Genomic DNA, 18152 nt, shown 5'->3' with positions numbered 1-18152 from the left:
TTTTGGGGCGCGGGGTCCCACGTTGTCGTCCATGTTGATGGAAGTTGAACCCCCGATCGGCGGGCCCCACAGCAGGAGTGTCTCGCGTCATCGGACGGCCATTGCGATATGGGGGGGCCCAAGCACGCAATCTGTTGATGAGAGCTCGACACCATCAACCCGGCCAGATGGTTTTACGATTGTAGTCATTATTGATAGTGAGTGAGGTAAAGTAGCAGTGAGTGAGTACTATATGTAATGAGGGGTAGATCAGATAAAACCTCTCTCTCCCCGTTGCAGAACCTTTTGCCCCTTCTCCAATTTCAGTCTTTGTGATATAAGTCCGTCTCATCTGCCACTTCCCCTCATTTTGAGACCTCATTTCGCTACCTCGCCTCAACACATTTTCATTTCTCTCAATTGATACCCCCTAAATCTTCATCACAATGGCCCCAGGTGCTCTCATTGACGAGCCCGTCCAGCCCTCTCAGGGCCCCTGGAAGGGCAAGAACGACGATGCTCCCAGAAACATCTTCCCCGACGGCATCCGCACTTCAGGACAGCACAACCCCCTCTACGACGCTCTCAAGCCCTACGCCGAGTTCCCCAAGGAAATCTCAGGCCCCACGGTCTGGCACAAGGAGGAGTTTGAGCAGCAGCCTGAGAAGTGGACGCACCGCTTCACCCCAGAGGAGGTTGAGGAGCTCGGCCGCACCTCTGACGCCTTTATCGCCAGCAACACCCCTCTGACGGGTATCTCCAAGGTACGTCTGACTTTATTCCCCGAAGGATAGATGAAGAGATTCACTCGAACGACTTCAGCCCGTACCCAGATGACAGTGCACTAACACTATCACCAACAGTCCAACTTCCCCCTACCAACACTAGGCAAGCGCCTCACCGACCTTCGCAAAGACCTCATCGACGGCAAAGGCTTCGTCCTCTTCAAGGGCTTCCCCGCCAACGAATGGGGCCCGCACAAGACCGCCGTCGGCTACATGGGCCTCGGCACCTACCTCGGCTACTTTGTCTCCCAAAATGGCCGCGGCCACGTCCTGGGCCACGTCAAGGACGTCGGCGACGACCCGACCCAGATCGATAAGGTCCGCATTTACCGCACCACCGCTCGCCAGTTCTTCCACGCCGATGACGGCGACCTGGTCGGCCTCCTCTGCGTCCAGCGCTCCGCCGAGGGCGGCGAGAGCGACCTCGTCAGCATCCACGCCGTCTGGAACGAGCTCCAGCGCTCCCACCCGGACGTCGCGGAGACCCTGACCAAGCCGATCTGGTACTTTGACCGCAAGGGCGAAGTCTCCGAGGGCCAGGAGGAGTGGACGCGCCAGCCGGTGTTCTACATCGAGAACGGAGGGCAGCGCCGCGTCTACTGCAAATGGGACCCCTACTACGTGCGCTCGCTGACGCGCTTCTCCGACAAGGGCGTGATCCCGCCGCTGAGCGAGGAGCAGCTGCACGCGCTCAAGACGCTCGAGGATACGTGCCAGAAGCTGGCGCTGCACATGATTCTCGAGGTGGGCGATATCCAGTTCCTGAGCAACGCGCACCTGCTCCACGCGCGGACGGCGTATACGGACCACCCCCACCCGGCGCCGCGCCGGCACTTGTTGCGGTTGTGGCTTTCGACGCCCGAGAGCGAGGGCGGATGGGTGCTGCCTTTCCCTGATAGTAAGGAGTTGAAGAGGGGTGGTATCCAGGTGAATAATGTGCCTCCGCGCGCGCCGTTGGATGCGGAGTAGAGTTTGCCTGGTGAGGTTGGTTAGCATTTTTTGTGAAAATTGTATTTAGAGCGCTTGTGAGGATGAGAGAAAATATTTGGTGTAGCATCTGTGACGAGACAGACGGTCATGGACTGCTTCATGAGAGATTCGCGGAAAGCCTGGATAGAGATTCTCGGGAGACAGGACTCTGCCAACATGAATGAAAAAAAGTAAAATATTAGAAACAAAATGAGATCACCATCATAAAGTGAGTCGTCTCCCACTGCAGTGATTGGAGTCGTGACCGCGCATACACACTCACTATGACTAGTGAGATTGAATATGCCGCATGTGAGAGACTGAGATGAGCAGTTTCCCGGAACGCCCAACCTATCCAGCGGGAAATGGTGTGATTGCTGTGCTGTGAGAGAGATTGTACGTGAAGAAATGAGAGATGAGCGACTGCGGTGCGTCCGGCGAAGTTTGGCGAAGTTTTCCGCGGAATGTGCGTTGCCCGAGTTTCCCGGCAGTTTTCCGCTCACTGATGGCGGGGTTCTTTCATGTCCTGTCACTCACTGCGACCTAAGAATGACCCCGCCGCGGGGCAGTCGTCTTTATCGCAGGGGAGAGAGGTCCCCTAAACGCCACGGATGGAGGGGCAGCTTCAGTCTCACTCCTTTCTCACTGCTCATGCATAGCTTCCCGCGATGTGAGAAACTCATCGTGAGAGTGAGTCTGGCTTCAACTGAGCAAGTCATCGAAGCTTACACTCATTCATTTACCTCAAACAAGAATGATTTGATAACATTTGTCTCAATCGACCCAAGTACACCCAAATCAAGCGCAATCATCATCTCTTATCGCCAAATTGCCCCGCGATCCCGTTGCAGATAGCAGGTGGACCACTGCACCGTCCCCCTTATCCACCCGCCCGCGTTGCGCCCACCCGAGTCAAGCCCACCTCTTGGCCTCATCCCATCCGACGTCGCTCCTCGACACACTACACATACAACGACTCTGTTATTAAAGACGAGCCCTGTCCTCGCGTTCCTTCACAATGTCTCTCTTGTATCGTATTCCTCGCTCAGTATTGCTTCTTTTCGCCACTTGATACCCCTTCCTTTCCAAGTAGACTTATTTACAACACTCAACACCACATCAAAGAACCCAAGATGGCGGCAGTCCTCCCCGAGCCCTTTGCGAGCATCCCTCGCGAGAACTTCCTCTTTGGCCCCTCGCCCATCGAGCCCCTCCCCCGCATCTCCGCCGCCCTCGGCGGCAAGGTCAACGTCTACGCCAAGCGCGAGGACTGCAACTCTGGTCTGGCCTACGGCGGTAACAAGACCCGCAAGCTTGAGTGAGTCCTCCTCTCCCGCCTCCAGTTCATCATGGCACCCTGATGAAGGCATGATGAATCATACCAGAGGACCAAACTAACACACCCCAGATACCTCGCCTCAGACGCCCTCGCCCAAGGCTGCGACACCCTCGTCTCCATCGGCGGCGTACAATCAAACCACACCCGCCAAGTCACCGCCGTCGCCGCAAAGCTCGGCCTCAAGGCCGCCCTCGTCCAGGAGAAGTGGGTAGACTGGACCGACCCCGTCTACGACAAGGTCGGCAACCTCCAGCTCTCGCGCCTCATGGGCGCCGACGTCCGCCTCGACCCCTCCACCTTTGGCATCGAGCACAAGAACACCCTCGCCAACCTGAAAGAAGAACTCCTCGCCGCCGGACGCAAGCCATACTACATCCCCGCCGGCGCATCAGACCACCCCCTCGGCGGCCTGGGCTTCGCGCGCTGGGCTTTCGAGGTGCAGGCGCAGGAGAAGGAGTTGGGCGTGTTCTTCGATACCGTTATTGTGTGTGCGGTGACGGGCTCGACCATGGCTGGTATGGTTGCGGGATTCAAGCTTGCGGAGAAGTTGGGCGGCAAGAAGCGCAAGGTTATCGGTATTGATGCCTCTGCGACAGTGAAGCAGACGTTTGACCAGGTGTTGCGTATCGCCAAGAACACGGGGGCCAAGATTGGTCTCGAGGAGGGCGATATCACCGAGGCGGACATCATTCTGGATGACCGGTTCCACGGCGGTGTCTACGGTATTCCCGACCAGGTCACCATTGACGCCATCAAGTTTGGCGCCAGCACGGAGGGTTTCATCACGGACCCTGTGTATGAGGGCAAGAGTTTGGCGGGTATGATGCAGCTCATCAAGAATGAGGAGATTGCTGCGGGTAGCAATGTCTTGTACGCGCACTTGGGTGGCCAGTTGGCGCTCAACGCGTACTCTGGCATGTAAACGGTTCTTGATGTCTAATGATGAAGTTTTTTGAGTTTTACAGAAAATCACAATACCCTTTCATGTTCAACCTTGGCATCCATCGTGACTTTTGTTTTTGGTGTTTGATCGAAGATGGCAGCAAGGTTCTGAGAGACCAAGGTTCGTACAAGTCAGCTACCATGCCTTGATGGTCTAGCATCGACCTATTTCCGAATAGAGGGCTAGACTGGTATAAAATGCCGGATGCCGCAACTGTCTCCTAGAGTAGAGCAGCGTAAATCGATCGGCAAAAAGAATTGTATGTGATCACCTGTTCCTCGCTTGGACTCTCGGGCTGAGGAGACTGGGGAGGGAGAGAATGTATTGTGAATGACAACTAACATTTCATTCTCCAGAAAACAACGTCCATTCATCATCGACTCTAGCTTTTCGGATATTCATTACAGAATAAAGAAAACTTCCGCAACAGCGAAGACCACCTGCCATCGAATACTTGTTCATCCTCATCCGCCGCTAATGTCCGTCGTCTGGGATATCGCCTTCCTCTGCAGCCTCGTCATCACCATCGAGATACTGCTCAACTCGCTCATAACGATCAAAACACTCTCTACAAAGAAGCGTGTCCACTATGTCGACGAGTAGTAGTCCTCTCGCCCTCGGTGCCTCTGTTGATACTCCCGCGAATACCGCCACAAACACGGACGCTCCTGCAGATCGAGAGCCTTCGCCCCTGTTCCTCAAGCTACTCGGGATCTACATCATGGCATCTAACCTCTGGATGGCCATCAAGGCTTTCCTCTCAGGCAGGGGCATATGGAAGCCGCAACCCGCGGTAGAGAGACACCCCAATTACGAGAAACTTATGGATCTCGCTCAGCGACACGAGTATCTGCAGTGTCATAGAAAGCGGAAGATTGCCAAGGAAAATCACCACGGCGATTACTTCCAGCACCGGGTGTTCACCCCTGAGGACGACAGGAAGATGTGGAAGACTCTCTTACTACCTACCATCGAGAGTAAAGAGGAGAAGGAGAAGAGGGAGAGGGAGGAGGAGTCAAAGTATTTTGTTGACTTGATTGTTCAGATGCCTGTCCTGGATAGACCTTGCACTGGGGATAAACGAGCCAAGGCTGATGAGCAAGTCGAGGCTGATGGACGGCCCGAGGTAAACGAGCAAGTCGAGGAACACGAACAGGACAAGGAAGACGAGCAGGCCAAGCCCGATGAGCTTGACCCACACGACTGGACGGTCGAGGGTGTACTTGCGACTGTCGATTATGATGCACTGGGCTTGCAGTGAGAGGCGGTGAAGGGTTTGGGAGGCTCACATGCGACGCCATTATCCAAGACAGAAGAAGAAGGTGGCCACATAATCTGTCTTCCTCAGTATCCAATACAACCCTTCCTCCTTCCAATTTACTACCACAGAGACGAATTGAAAGAGAGATTTGTATCTCCAGGAAAATATTTTGGATACAATGACTCAAACATCGTGGTGAGAAAAAAGATGCCAGGACTCAGGATGGTCAGAACGTCAAACTTGGCATCGAGAAGATCTATACCCAGTCTGCTCAAAGCAATAATCAAGTGCGTTGATGATTCACAATCACACCAAATACAAAGTTTATCCCAAGTCCCCATCGCACCTGCCTTTGTCTTACACCAGGTGAGAGAGAGGAGGGCAACTTCCGTCGACCATGCAATTGCCAACAAGGAGGGAAGACAGAGACAGGAAATTTCTCAACTTCACCTTCCCAAAATAATTCACCACCCGACGACTCTTCAGCCTCACCTTTTGGGCGCACCTTCTTTCACATCCTCCATCCCTCTCCCAAAAATTCCAACTTGCCGTCGCAACTTCTCCCGCCGCACCTTACCATTCACCTTCCCACCCAATACAACACCTTTTCCGCAAGCTTTGCTACCTTGATCGCCAAACACGGCAAATAGCGGGTTAACCTTTTTTTGTCTACCAGCATCGTACAGCTATTGGGCCTGCCGACATTTTTGCTTTTTGCTTTTTGGGATCACTGAACCCTTCCTGCAGCTTCTGCTCCTCCACAGAGGTGAAAGGAAGGTATCTGGAAGACAAGCATGAATCCCGTCATCATTGAAGTAACGACGGCGCCCCCATTGGAGCTCGCAACGGATCCCACGATGGATCTGGTCGAGTTCAAATGGGGCAGCAGCGGTGGCGGCAGCGTATCATCGTCGTCTTCCGCACCTAAGCCGAAGCGGTCTTGCCTCAAGAACAAGTCAACCGACCCGAATCACAAGTACCTTGGCAGTGATTCCCCTGGCCACTTCTGTTTGTTGCTTCCTATTCCTGAGTCGTCTTTCCCTGCTTTTGCTCTTCTGCACACCTCATTCACTTTGTCCATCCTCCACTTGTTTCGCTGCATGAATCAAAAGGCTGTTGACTAATTGCGCTTTCCCTTTCACAGACAAAGGCTCCTGGCACGAAGAAATCGGCTTTGTGAAAAAGTTTTTTCGCAAATATCACCACAGGGGACAGATGACAGCATACAGAGACCGAGTTCATGCAGAGACTGTCGAGGCAGAGCTTGCCAGGAGCAACAGTAAAGACGCGGACGTCCCCATAAGCAACTATACCGTCACCAAGCCCACCGTTCATTTCTCAGAGCCCTTGGATATCACGTACTACTGCTACGAACCCGAAGAGACCATGGCCGAGTATCCTGGCTACATGACGTCCAACAGGCACGCGTGGGCAGAGGTCTCGTTTGAGCCGGGCCACCAGATCAAGTTGGATGGGGTCCGAATGTGGTATCATTTTCGTAAGCGGAAGAATGAAATGTTCTACTACGGGGAGGGCTAGCTTTGGAATAATTGCTCGGATTGGTTTCTCTGGTCAGCTTTTGGAGTGGAAGGCGTTTGGGCTACGACGGGATGTTGTTTTTGGGCCAGGTGGTGTCTGTCTCCTCAGCGAGGAAACAGTCTTTGGGTTTTGGCGTGATACATACGCGGTGATACCCCTTGCAGATACGAAATGGCTGTCTGGAGAAGAAATTTTCAAGTCACTTGCTTTGTGTGAAAAGTTCCATCTTCCCTAGTGTTCGAGGACTCAAGTCCTGCTGCTATGCTACATCGACCTCGCGTGAAGCGAGCCATCGTGACTGTGGACTGAGGTAGGCATGGAACTAAGGTAATCCCGATGATTCATGGAGATGCCAACGCCGAGAACCTAGAAGGAGAAGGCGCGTCCTGGTCCCGCATCTTTCACACCTGCCTCGAGACTGATGCCAGGCCTTCATATACCCCGCCAGGTCCATTCCTGTCACCAACGGCAGCAGGCGCCTCACAGGCCTGTGAGGTCAGGTCAAACTGCCGTTTGGCGGGATGGTTACGGGCGAGCCTGTTCAACTGGCTTAGCCTACGCTAGGATCTAGGTTCGAGTCCCAGCTTGAGCACCAGAGATGTAGCCCCCATTCGCCACCGGGGGGGGTGAACTCTTTTGCTTTTTGGTGTTTTGGCAATTTGATTACTTGAATGAGGCGGACGGCTAGCTATTCCGCGTGAAATTTAGACTTGTCTCCAGCCACGGAGCGGTCAGTGTCGTTGAGGATAACTTGGTGATCATTGCCAAGGCTGTGTGGCGTGTGGCTCTGAGGCTGTGCCGGTTCAGACCGATCGTGAACTTGTATGGTGTGGTGAGACAAGGTTCGTCATGTCTTCCATGCATCCGAGGTGGCGCACCCATTACGATTCTGGGGTAAATAGGCTCCTGTATGACAGATTACCCCATTCGGGGATACAGCCGCATTCCACGTATCACAAACGAGGCTTTCTCACGACGGTGGTCACGAGGCAGGACCTCAGCCTTTCTCATGTTTCATTCCCCAGGCGATCTCCTCTTCTCGGCACAAGGGGGCTCAGTGGCTCAAGAATCACGACATGTGATGATATGTTACACATCGTGATTCCGACTGTCATTGGGTCGTGCTGATGTTGCCTCGTTTGTAGCGCTCGCCCTGTTGCGCGTGTAAGGAGGCTCACGATGCGGGGTTTAGCCATCTCCGAATGGTCCAGTTGGACGTATGTGAGGTGGTGAGAGGTGACAGCCTGCTTGCAATCTCTCTAAGCAGCGACGGTATTCCTCTATAACACGCTTACCCGAACTCACATGCTTGGTTGTTGCGAAACGTTTCATTTAGTAGACCTCAGTACACGAAGCAAACACCTCTTTAAAAAGAAAAGAAAACGGAAGCTCAAGGAAGCTCGAGACCTCACGATGGACATGAACGATAAGATGGAACTCCTCAAAGTTCGTCCACTCATCTCATTATCACGCTCATATCCGATGCTCCAACGCCTCACTCGCTCTGCTCATCCAACACAAAACAGGCATCTTTCTCTCACGGCTCGCAAATCTCGTGTCTGCTTGCAACACCAACAACAAACAAGTCCACTCCGTTCGCCAGCAGAACTGAATTTCAGAAAGCAATTCACCCGACGTGTAAAAGAAGCTCAGCAAACGCTCAAAATCACTGACTTACCACCTGAACTCCACCACAGCATCATCGACTTTCTCGACCCCATCGATAGTACGTGTCTCGGGTTGGCAAGCCGCTACTTCTATACCCTTCATCGACGACGACATGGCACTGTCCAGCTCGCCACGAGACGTCCGAGGCCGAACCACCGAGAATGGGCACGGAGATCAGCATCCGCTTTGTCGGCCTTCAAGTCCATCGACGCAACAACGGCGATGACTGTGACTGACCCTACGGACGATGCCACGCTGGCAAACGAGCAACCGATATCCCATCCGCAGCCGCGACCACCCTCCTGCTGCGCAAAGTGTGGGCTCGAGCGCTGTGAACTACAGAGACACATCCGAGACTGGTTCCCTCCAGACCACGAATACTGCACCATCTCTGAGAAGTACGTGAGATTAGGCCTTCATAGAGAGAAAGAAGTGTTCTGTCACAGGCGCTCGCCTAGGAATTCCAGCTGGTGTGGGAAACATCATCCACGATCCGTGGCCAAGAAAGTGGCCTGAGAAGCCATAGGACCGGGTTATATGACCACTGCTCAGTTACCGAAAAGGATGGGGTAAAATATGATCTGGGTGGTATAGGAGAGGAGCACCCCTGGTTTACGCAACTTTGTGTCGTAAGAAAGAGTAATAAAGTTCAGACTCGAAAAGCTTATCTCAACTCACATATGAATGAGACGGGGCTCATCCGAGCTTCGCCCACTCTCAATTCACCCCTCAATACAGTTGGATATGGATCAACTGACTCGTTGTATCCCCTTTGGAGCGGCATCTCCCTGCCGTAAACCCGTTGATCGCATGAACTCCCGGTTCGGTTCGTGATGAGTTACAATCCGTCTTCGCGGTTCCCCAATTTCCGCTGAACTTGACCAAGAAAACACTGTCCTTTGTTCCAAGGTGGTGATGGCTGATGATGAGCAGTCTCTTTGTATCTACACCATGAAGTCATAATCAGCAATTGAGAAGCAGCCGTGTCAAAATGAACTTGATTCAACATGGCTAAAAAAAAAGCCATCTCGAATACAGAGTCTTAGGCAATCGCGGCCGAATTGCCAGGAGCCTGGGGTGAGCGCGGGTTAGGAGTCGCCAAGGAGCCGTATCTCTTAGTCAACTTGCCTCCCAGTTGCTGCTCACGAGCAAAGCCTCAAAAGTAGGTTGAAGTGTTGCACGGTAAACGAGCATCTCATCAACGTCATGTCACGTAGGGATGCCAAGACTTTGGAAAAGTTCGAGAAGCAAGCAACGCCGCAGGCCAGCAGAGGCCAGGAACCCACAGCTTCCCGCGCCCCCCGGAGTTGGAGAAGTGGCAACTCCGGCTCCCCGGATTTATCCCCTCCCTCTATTACCTGGGATTCCAAGTACTCGCCGAGTCATTGTGTCTTTACATCAATTACCCGATTCGATGCGCAGGCGGTAAAGAACCCGGGGTCGAGCCAATCATGTCGAGTCGGACGGCTGGATCTGGAGTGATGGGCTATGCTTCGCAAGGATACTACGGTGTCGCTCGAGACGAGGGGGGAGGCGGGAGGGAGAGCGGGACTGGGAAGTCTATTACAAATGGTGCGTTTACAGACGCTGTACGAGATGTAATGGTCCAAGACTTCTATTGAGAGAGAATCCCAGGATAGACTTGTCGGTTGAGAGTCCAGAGCACACTTCTCTCCAGCGCATCGAGTCGCGGAGGCGCGACCGAGGCCGACAATAAGTCCCTGTTTCCACTTGTTTCTCCCCACCGGGCAAGTGATCTTCGTTTTGAAGTGGATGTGCTCATTGTATAGAGTGTGGCAATGTAGATCAACTCGAGTCATGGAACCTGTACCGTCAACCTTGTTGATTGACATACTGCTATTTGTTCTTATTGACGTGAACAAACGCATCGGTTCTCTGCCCTCTTTGGCCTTGAAGCGCGCTGAAAAAGAAACTGGTCATGGCTGGAAACAAAGAATTACGAGATAATGAGTTTGAACATGAACGGTTTGTGGCTTGTGTGATTTTGTTGAATAAAGTAGAGTAAGGTAAGGTAAATATCTGTTGATGTCAACAGTGATGGCGCCAATTTAACACTTTGACCCAGAACGGTCGTTTTTTCTCGAGCATGTTTCCGCGCCAGCGAGTAGATACGATACAAATGCCCATAGTCTTGGGCCAAGTAGGGTCTTCTAAAATCTTAATCCTCGTCGCTATGATCGAAGCAGGGCAATCCACGCTCATGGTAATAATATGCAAAAAAGAAGAGAAGAAGAATAAGGTGGGAAAGGGAGGGATGCCATTGCGCTTTGCCCTCTCGGACCGGCGGGAAACACGAACATGAACTCTTTTCAAACCCATGACTCGTCCCTCTTTCACTGCTCCCTCCCCGAAAACTCGTAGCCCTCCATCCAGCCGGCAAGCTGATCCAATTCACAGCTGCCGCAGCGCAGCAGCAGACGTTGAGTGTACGGGACCTGTACCGCGGCTGCCGACGATGATTTATCCTTTTTGTCGTCCGTCTGGACCAAATCCGCGAACCGGGCATCGCTAAGGTAGTCCTTGACACGCATCTCCTCGGCCGGCAACGAAAACAGGCTGGCGTTCTGCCTCGTCACCTCCTCGATGCTGACGTTGTGTTCCCGCTCAATCATCCGCTTCCCGATGTAGTGCAGCTCATGTCCCTCGCCCAGCGTCACGGGCTCCCGCCTTCCCATGGCGAGTTCCCACGCAATGAGCCACGCCTGGTACCGTATATCGAGCCAGCGGCATTTAACAATCACAAACTCGACAAGGGAGAGGAAACTCGGTTTAAAATCGAATTGGAAATCGTCCGGCGTCTCGGGTGGCACGTCCGGGCAGCTATCGAGGATCAACCGCGCGAGCACGACGATGCGCGCGAAATTCTCCTTGAAGCAGTCGTACACAGACTCGTCGTGGGACCGGCAGACGCTGATGCAGATCTTGGCCGCCTGGTACTTCATCTCCGTCTCGGCGCAGATGAGACCCTGATGCTTCGGCAGGGGACGGTCGCCGTCGGCGTCTTTGCGGGGGTTCTCGACAAAGGCGAGGAAGGCGGCGTGCCAGCGGTCGAGCGAGACGCAGATGTGTTTTTGCTCCTCGGACATGACGGGGCCCTTTGAGGCGAGGCGGGAGTCGGTCTGCGATCCGGGGTCGGCGGAGCGGATGTAGCGGATGGCGTCGAGGAGGATCGGGTCGACGGCGCGTTTGGGGAGGTAGATGCTACTGCTCTTGTCAAAGGGGCCAAGGTTGTACCTGGATCCCAGCCCGCCGAGGCTTCCTACGCCGCCGCCGCCGGTGCCGCCGCCGTGTTGGAGGTTGAGTGAGGGGAAGCCCGGTTTGTCGTAGTAGCAGAGCTGGATGATGCTGAGGCGGTGGAATTTCGGGACGATTTCGTCGAGGGTGTCTTGTTCCAGCTCGTCGTAGTCTACGTTGTTGAGGATGTTGATGCCGCTGGCGAGGTGCTGCATGGCGGCGTCGAAGCTCTTGCGGAGGAATTCCGTGGCGATGAAGAGGATGCAGCAGGAGAGGACGACGTCCACGTCGTTTGGTTGCGTCATGTCGTCGTCGGGGTCGTCGCCGCCGGCTTGGCTTTGGGGTGATGTGAAGGGGTTCGTCGGCGTGAGGGTGTCTTGCCGGTCTGGTTCTACGAGCTCTGGTATGCTCGAGATGCCTGGCGTCATAGCTGCCGGGGATTGGATTGCTGATGACGGTCCGGCGGAGGATAGGCTCGGGGATGAACGGTTGCTGGGTGATCCGAAGGATCTGCTACTGTCGTTTCGTATCGTCGTCGTCGTCGAAGTCGTCCTAGTGGTGGTAGTTGTTCCTAACGTCGTCTGGACATCCTCAAACCCCCTCTCCGGCGCGACCTTGTTGGCCATCAACCGCAACGCCTTGCCATAATGCTCGTCGGCCTGCGGATTCCCTCTCCCTCCATCGCCAGTCGTTGCCGTCGCCGCTGCCGTCGTCGCCGACTTTATCGTCGCTCCTTGGATCGAGTTACTCGGGGGTCCTCGCTGCGGGAAAAGACTGCCAATGGCAGCCATGGCATGCCTCACGGCGGGCTCCGACTTACTCAGGCGCGGCACGAGGTCGGACCAGAACTTGTTTTCAAAGTTCTGCGGCAGGTTGGGGGCGACGTCCCGGGCAAAGTACTCCACGGTGGCCTGGTCCGATTCGAATTCCCAGCCCGCCCTGGCCTGCGCGAGCGCGTCTCTCAGCCTCGTGGTGCGCGAGCGGGCGCGGGCGATGGCCCGGTTGCTGGGGACGACGACGGCGTAGCCCTCGCATTTGCGGCCGGTGCTGGTGCAGCGCGCGCACGCCGGTTTTGCTTCATCGCACTTTACCTTGCGTGACCTATTTGAATGGGAGAAGAGAGAGAAGTAAGAATGGCGAAAATGACTCGATGACGGAGGGAGGGAGATGTTCCTTTTTCTTCTTGAGGACGGGATTGTGAATGTGGGAACGGAGACGGAGACGGAGGGTGAGGCCCGGTGGCCGCTTGGTCACACACGTACATCACACACTCTCACATACAACACATTCTACAACGCGCGCACACGGTACGGCACACCTTACACACACCATATACATGTATACCACCGTACATACGCAGCCGGAGACGGGGCCGCTCGTCCAGTCTCGTCTCGGCAGCCGGCCCCGGTTGAAAACTCCAGCCCCGGACACAATCCGGAGACCGGCCGGAAGTCATCCGACTTTTTGAGGGATATAACACGTTCCGCCCGAGGCTGGGATTTCGGGCTGAAGCCAAGGCAGCGCCGCGCAGCAGCCACCCTCCAGATCGCCGATCAAGAAAGAAAAAGTCAAAGTGAAAAAAGAGGAAATATAGTACGAGAAAAGAAACTCACTTGCAAGTTAAACAGCCTGTGCGAACCTTTGGCTGGCCCTTCCGTGTCATTATGCCTGTTCCGCTTTGCTCTGCTCTGGTCTGGACTCTACCGTCCCGCGTGTGCTTGCTCCAGCTGACAGGCGGGAAGGTTGAGAAGGTAAAAAAAAACCCGGACCCAGGTCCGAGTACCCGCACAAAGCACGTTCGACAGCTCGCGGCAAATGCGTGCGGGATTTGGGTGTGTGTGTGTGTGTGCGCGTGTGGTGCAGGAAGTTTCCGAAGACCCGGAGGCTGCGGCTGCGGCTGGGGGCCTGGCGGGAAAAAAAGAGGAGGAGGAGAACGAGGGTGACGGGAGGCAAGGCTACTCTCTTCTGAAGATCTAGAAGGAAAAAGGGATAAGGGACAGAGAAAAAAACCAAGAGAGCAGCAAGTTGTTGCGTTTCAAGTTTCGGAGGGGCAGAAAATCAGCCGCGCCGATGAGGCCAGGCAGACTAGACGCAAGATGCAGGTCGCAAGGACGCAACTGGCCGAGGCTGAAGGATGGGTGAGATTGGTTCGTGTCTGTCTTGTCTGTCTCTCTCTGTCTATAGGCTACTTGCTTAGTTTTTCCTCTCCTCTGCCTCTTTCTTGTTCTCCTCCTCGTTCTTCTTCTTCTCTTTTTGTCTGCCCGCCCCCTTCCCCTCCGCCCTCCGGCCCCTCTCCCCCTCGACTAAAAGGTGACTGAGCAGCAAATTCCTGCCTGCGGCACTGCCTGGTCTGGCACGGTCTGGTTTCTTACCTACCTAGGTAATTCTGGTTCTGCTTCTGCTTCACCGTTCTGCTTCCTACGCGCAAGGCACAGGCACAGGCGCAGGCGCAGTGCGCGGCGTGGGTGGGCGGCGCGGGTTGCGGTGTCACTCTTGTTCCCCTGTCTCTCCCTGCGTCCAGTCGACTACCTACAAAGTATTCTTTTTGGCTCTTCTCTGCTTGTGACTTGTCCTCAATTTGGGTCAAATTTGGGTGCAAATTTGGGGGCCGCCGCGGCCACCACCGCCGCACCACCAACAAGATGCGTTTCTTTACCAAATTGAATTCTTCGGGCTTCTCCCCTCCCCTGCACAGCTGCAGTTGTCACCTGAGGAGGACCTGGTACGCCTGTGCTTCCTATGGCCGATCCAACACGGCGCTAATTTTTTTGGTCACTTGGACTTGGCGTCGAGAAGACCGGGGGGAGGGAGGGGGGCGTGTAGTGTACCGTCGGGTGTTGATGAGATTGATGACCCAAGAAGGGAATGCGAGCGCGGCTGTGCCATGTTCAAGTTGTGTCTGTTGGACGGGGGTGGGACGATGACGATTATGCAAAAAGGACTTTGGTTCATAATTATCTCTTGTGCCTCTTACTGTGCCGTATTTCTACGGATAACTCTTCTTCTTCACCATCGTCTCACTCTTTCTGCTCATCTGAGTTATAGAGAGAGTCAAGTACAGACACTCGAATCTTGACATCGATACTTTGGGGGGAACCGAATACCTCCGCCCGTTGCCGTCCGCCTAACAAATCAGACGATTTGATTGTCACGAGCTAAATTGTTAGGGCTCGGATAATGACATGAGCAACTAGCGTCTCTGGATTCGTCTGGATTCTAGGCCCTGTCAATGGCTCATGCTTCATGGTGTCGGGCTTCAGCTACGTCTGACAGCTGACCAATGAGACGTTTCTAAACCGAGACAATGGAAAAAGGAGATGAATGCAGAAACAATGCTCGCATTCTGCGCAACCAACCCTGGCCCCCCGTCCACCCGTCCACCGGTGCGTTGCGGCGTTGGGCGGCGTTGCCTGTGCCGGCGAGCTATTTCGCGAAGACACCACGTTTCCGAACACCAAACATGCCTAAACTCATGGATGATGGGAGGGGGCTTCAGGCTTGTCAGGGAAGAGGGGAGACTAGGTAGGAGGGGCCGTCAAATGCGACGGATCATCGGCAGATGACTTCCCAAGCGCCTCCCTTTTGAAACATTTGTCGAAATATCGTTTCTTCTCTGACAGAGAAACTGCCGTAAACCTGGCATGTCTTGTCTAGTCTCGGGTGACACCGTGACTAGTTACAGATGATCCGCCATACTCGGTACACAGTAGGAAAAAAACGGCCTTTGGAACTTGATAGAATGGGATCAGCATTGGGGAATGTTTCACTCCAATCAAAAGAATTGACCCAATAAGCTCAACCATAGACATTCGCACCAGCTGTGAAAACAACAGACAAGGGTCGGTTTTTGTGCCTGTAGCCCATAGATATAGCGTATCTCGCAAGCTGCGCGCTTCTCCCCTCCAAAATAGGAGTGCTCGGTAAGAAACCACATGAAAAAAGACCTAAGCTAAATCCGCCGATCTGAGCTTCAATCGCCGACTCACACACCCCCCAAAATAGTCCAATCCTCGCGAATCCCATCTTCTCAAAATACTTGACACACCGGGGACCATTGGTCTGTGTTTCTCGGTTGACCCGAGTGGTGTCGGTGTCGGAAATTGGTAAATGAAATGGCTGGTGAGCCGAGGCAACTTCGCACTTTGATGAATAAGATCCCAGCAGCCGGTTTAGTCTGCCCAGGCAGGCGAATTACGTGAGAGAGAAACTCGAGCAAAGGCCACCTTTGCATCCCGATTAATTTCCAAAGAATCAAAACAAAGGAGAAACCATTTCCCACGGTCGAATCCTGATTCCTTTCGCAAGAATCCGTCAGCTCGTAACTGCGTAAGCACACTGATGGATTGTGCTGCAAGTGTACAAGTCATCAAAGAGGGAGTTGGAAGGAATGCAATTTGTCAACATGCCGAAGCCACAAGCGTCACTATGTTTGAGACAATTCCAGATATCATTTACCGACCGGTCTAACGCCAAAAATGGCTTGGCATGGGTATTGGGAAAACCCAAAAGTACATATAGAAACAAGCCCCTTGCTGTCTCTGGATAGCCGGCGGGATATCTCGACTTTTGTCACCAGACGTTGGAGCCTAGACGTCGCGAGTCGTAACCGCGATATTCGCTGCCCACTACCCTCTACAGCCTTTTCAAACATAGCCCACAATTTCGAGACGGTCTTCAACAATCAAAAATCCAAGACCCGCCTTGCTAGCTCAATCGGTAGAGCGTGAGACTCTTAATCTCAAGGTTGCGGGTTCGACCCCCGCGTGAGGCTCAAATCCTCACCGCGATTGACCAAGTCATTCTTCGGGCATCTCTTTTGGTGGTTCTGATCATTTTTATCGAAATTGACAGAGCTTCGGGCACTTTTGTTTGACTTTTTGACCTTACGCTTTTGGCTCTTCTGCGTTGACGGCTTTTGACTTATGCACACGCCACTCGTCTGAACTAAAGTTGGAGAAACTCTAAGTTGGCCTTGAACTTAGAACCAAACGGGTATCGAACTATCGATGCAATGATTGGTCTTTGCACGATGCTCATCCATCTCATCTAGATAGCCCGAAAACGGCTGACAGACCAGGAGATTTAGAAGCTTGCTGTGGAATGGCCAAGTCGAGGCCTGCAAGAATAATGTAGTCAAAGCGCTCGCTGGAAACTTCTCTCCATGGTCTGCGAAAGAAGTGTCTCATTAAAACAGTGTTTTCTTCAACGTGTCTAGACTCATCTCTTTCAGCGACACATTCTCCTCCCCGCGTCACATTGGCAGTAAGGGGCTCGCAATCTTTCGTCTTTCACTTTCTCCGCCATGGTCGTCCAGAGCGATGGCTAGTGGGTTAAAGAAGCCCAGGCATCTCTCTGCCTTCAACATGGACGAAGATGGGTAGACATGAAAGCTCAAGGCTTCCTATTTCGTCGAGAGATATAGAAGAGAGTCCATCGGGATGGTACCTAAACTCCTTGCTCAAAAATTGAACACTTCACTTCACTCCATACTAACATGCATCAAGCTCTTGCTGATTTCCTTTCTAACACAACGACATGAACCACGAACCACGAACCACCAAAGCCATGCCGAAAATCGAGATCCTCGATCTGCCGTCAGAAGTGCTCCAGGAGATATGTCAACACCTAGCAGCACCGATGCAAGACGCGTCCTCAGAACACTTGTACTGGTATTATTTCTCCATCTACAGCAGCAGCGTCATGCAAAGACCAAAGCTGGCCGAAGTCCTCGCGTGCGGTGCACCCCTTGCTTGACTGATGCGGACGTGCAGAGCCATGCATTCGATGGCGGGCCACGAACTCTGCTCGTGCTACTACGACATGTTACCTGCAGCAGTCTTCCCAGACCTGTGTCTTTTGTTGGACATTCGAGTCCCTGAACAATTCTTTCGTCATCACCCGCTACCTGGGTAGAGCTTGAAAGATATAGAGAAGGACATCGCTGCCACTCTGAAAGGTTTGGATATTGCGAACAGGTTATGCATGCGTGTAGACGTTCACAACGACGTAACTACAGACATGAACTGGTCGGATGAATAGCCTTGACGAAGAATGGACTACCAACGCCGCAAACCGCCTCATTGTCTTTCTCAACTAGAACAATTATCGTTTACCTTAGAATGCGGACCGCAAGACCGCATTTTTACATTCACTGCCCACCTCCTCCTCGACTAAGGTACCTCCCCATTTTGACCAGCCTCAACGTCAGTCTAATCCATCCATAGAAATCCGCCCTTCCAGCGTTCAAGACCAACGAAACTACACATAGCTTTTATACCGAAACCAAACACCCGTCTCGGGTCGATCGAGAATCGGAGCTCACCAATTCACAACCATAATCAACATCGTGCCCCTTCTTGCCCGTTCACGAAACGTTTTCCTTCCGAATTCCAAGGGATGTTCGTCTCGAACACC

At 53.4% G+C, this 18152-nt stretch overlaps 7 protein-coding genes across 7 annotated transcripts; 6 read left to right on the top strand and 1 right to left on the bottom strand.

Moving 5' to 3' along the window:
• Positions 1 to 425: 425 nt before the first annotated feature.
• CPAR01_13494 (TfdA family Taurine catabolism dioxygenase TauD) lies at positions 426 to 1733 on the top strand (the record flags this gene model as incomplete). Its single annotated transcript, XM_060497747.1, has 2 exons — positions 426 to 743; positions 843 to 1733. The coding sequence occupies 2 exons, from the start codon at positions 426 to 428 to the stop codon at positions 1731 to 1733; spliced, it is 1209 nt and encodes a 402-aa protein (XP_060343215.1).
• Positions 1734 to 2866: 1133 nt separating this feature from the next.
• Positions 2867 to 3994, top strand: CPAR01_13493 (1-aminocyclopropane-1-carboxylate deaminase; the record flags this gene model as incomplete). The annotated part of the gene is made up of 2 exons (XM_060497746.1): positions 2867 to 3051; positions 3142 to 3994. 2 exons carry the CDS (start codon positions 2867 to 2869, stop codon positions 3992 to 3994), a joined length of 1038 nt encoding a protein of 345 aa, XP_060343214.1.
• A 610-nt stretch (positions 3995 to 4604) lies between these two features.
• Positions 4605 to 5276, top strand: CPAR01_13492 (uncharacterized protein; the record flags this gene model as incomplete). Its single annotated transcript, XM_060497745.1, has 1 exon — positions 4605 to 5276. The coding sequence occupies one exon, from the start codon at positions 4605 to 4607 to the stop codon at positions 5274 to 5276; it is 672 nt and encodes a 223-aa protein (XP_060343213.1).
• A 794-nt stretch (positions 5277 to 6070) lies between these two features.
• Positions 6071 to 6815, top strand: CPAR01_13491 (uncharacterized protein; the record flags this gene model as incomplete). Its single annotated transcript, XM_060497744.1, has 2 exons — positions 6071 to 6284; positions 6421 to 6815. The coding sequence occupies 2 exons, from the start codon at positions 6071 to 6073 to the stop codon at positions 6813 to 6815; spliced, it is 609 nt and encodes a 202-aa protein (XP_060343212.1).
• Positions 6816 to 8228: 1413 nt separating this feature from the next.
• Positions 8229 to 8999, top strand: CPAR01_13490 (uncharacterized protein; the record flags this gene model as incomplete). The annotated part of the gene is made up of 1 exon (XM_060497743.1): positions 8229 to 8999. The coding sequence occupies one exon, from the start codon at positions 8229 to 8231 to the stop codon at positions 8997 to 8999; it is 771 nt and encodes a 256-aa protein (XP_060343211.1).
• Positions 9000 to 10837: 1838 nt separating this feature from the next.
• On the bottom strand, positions 10838 to 13401 carry CPAR01_13489 (uncharacterized protein; the record flags this gene model as incomplete). Its single annotated transcript, XM_060497742.1, has 2 exons — positions 10838 to 12839; positions 13352 to 13401. The coding sequence occupies 2 exons, from the start codon at positions 13399 to 13401 to the stop codon at positions 10838 to 10840; spliced, it is 2052 nt and encodes a 683-aa protein (XP_060343210.1).
• A 979-nt stretch (positions 13402 to 14380) lies between these two features.
• On the top strand, positions 14381 to 14662 carry CPAR01_13488 (uncharacterized protein; the record flags this gene model as incomplete). Its single annotated transcript, XM_060497741.1, has 2 exons — positions 14381 to 14480; positions 14535 to 14662. 2 exons carry the CDS (start codon positions 14381 to 14383, stop codon positions 14660 to 14662), a joined length of 228 nt encoding a protein of 75 aa, XP_060343209.1.
• Positions 14663 to 18152: the final 3490 nt, after the last annotated feature.

Source organism: Colletotrichum paranaense, assembly GCF_030867605.1.
Source record: "Colletotrichum paranaense strain IMI 384185 chromosome Unknown Scaffold_13.1, whole genome shotgun sequence".
NCBI classification, from domain to species: Eukaryota; Fungi; Ascomycota; class Sordariomycetes; order Glomerellales; family Glomerellaceae; genus Colletotrichum; species Colletotrichum paranaense.
This window is presented reverse-complemented; position numbering and strand designations above follow the sequence as displayed.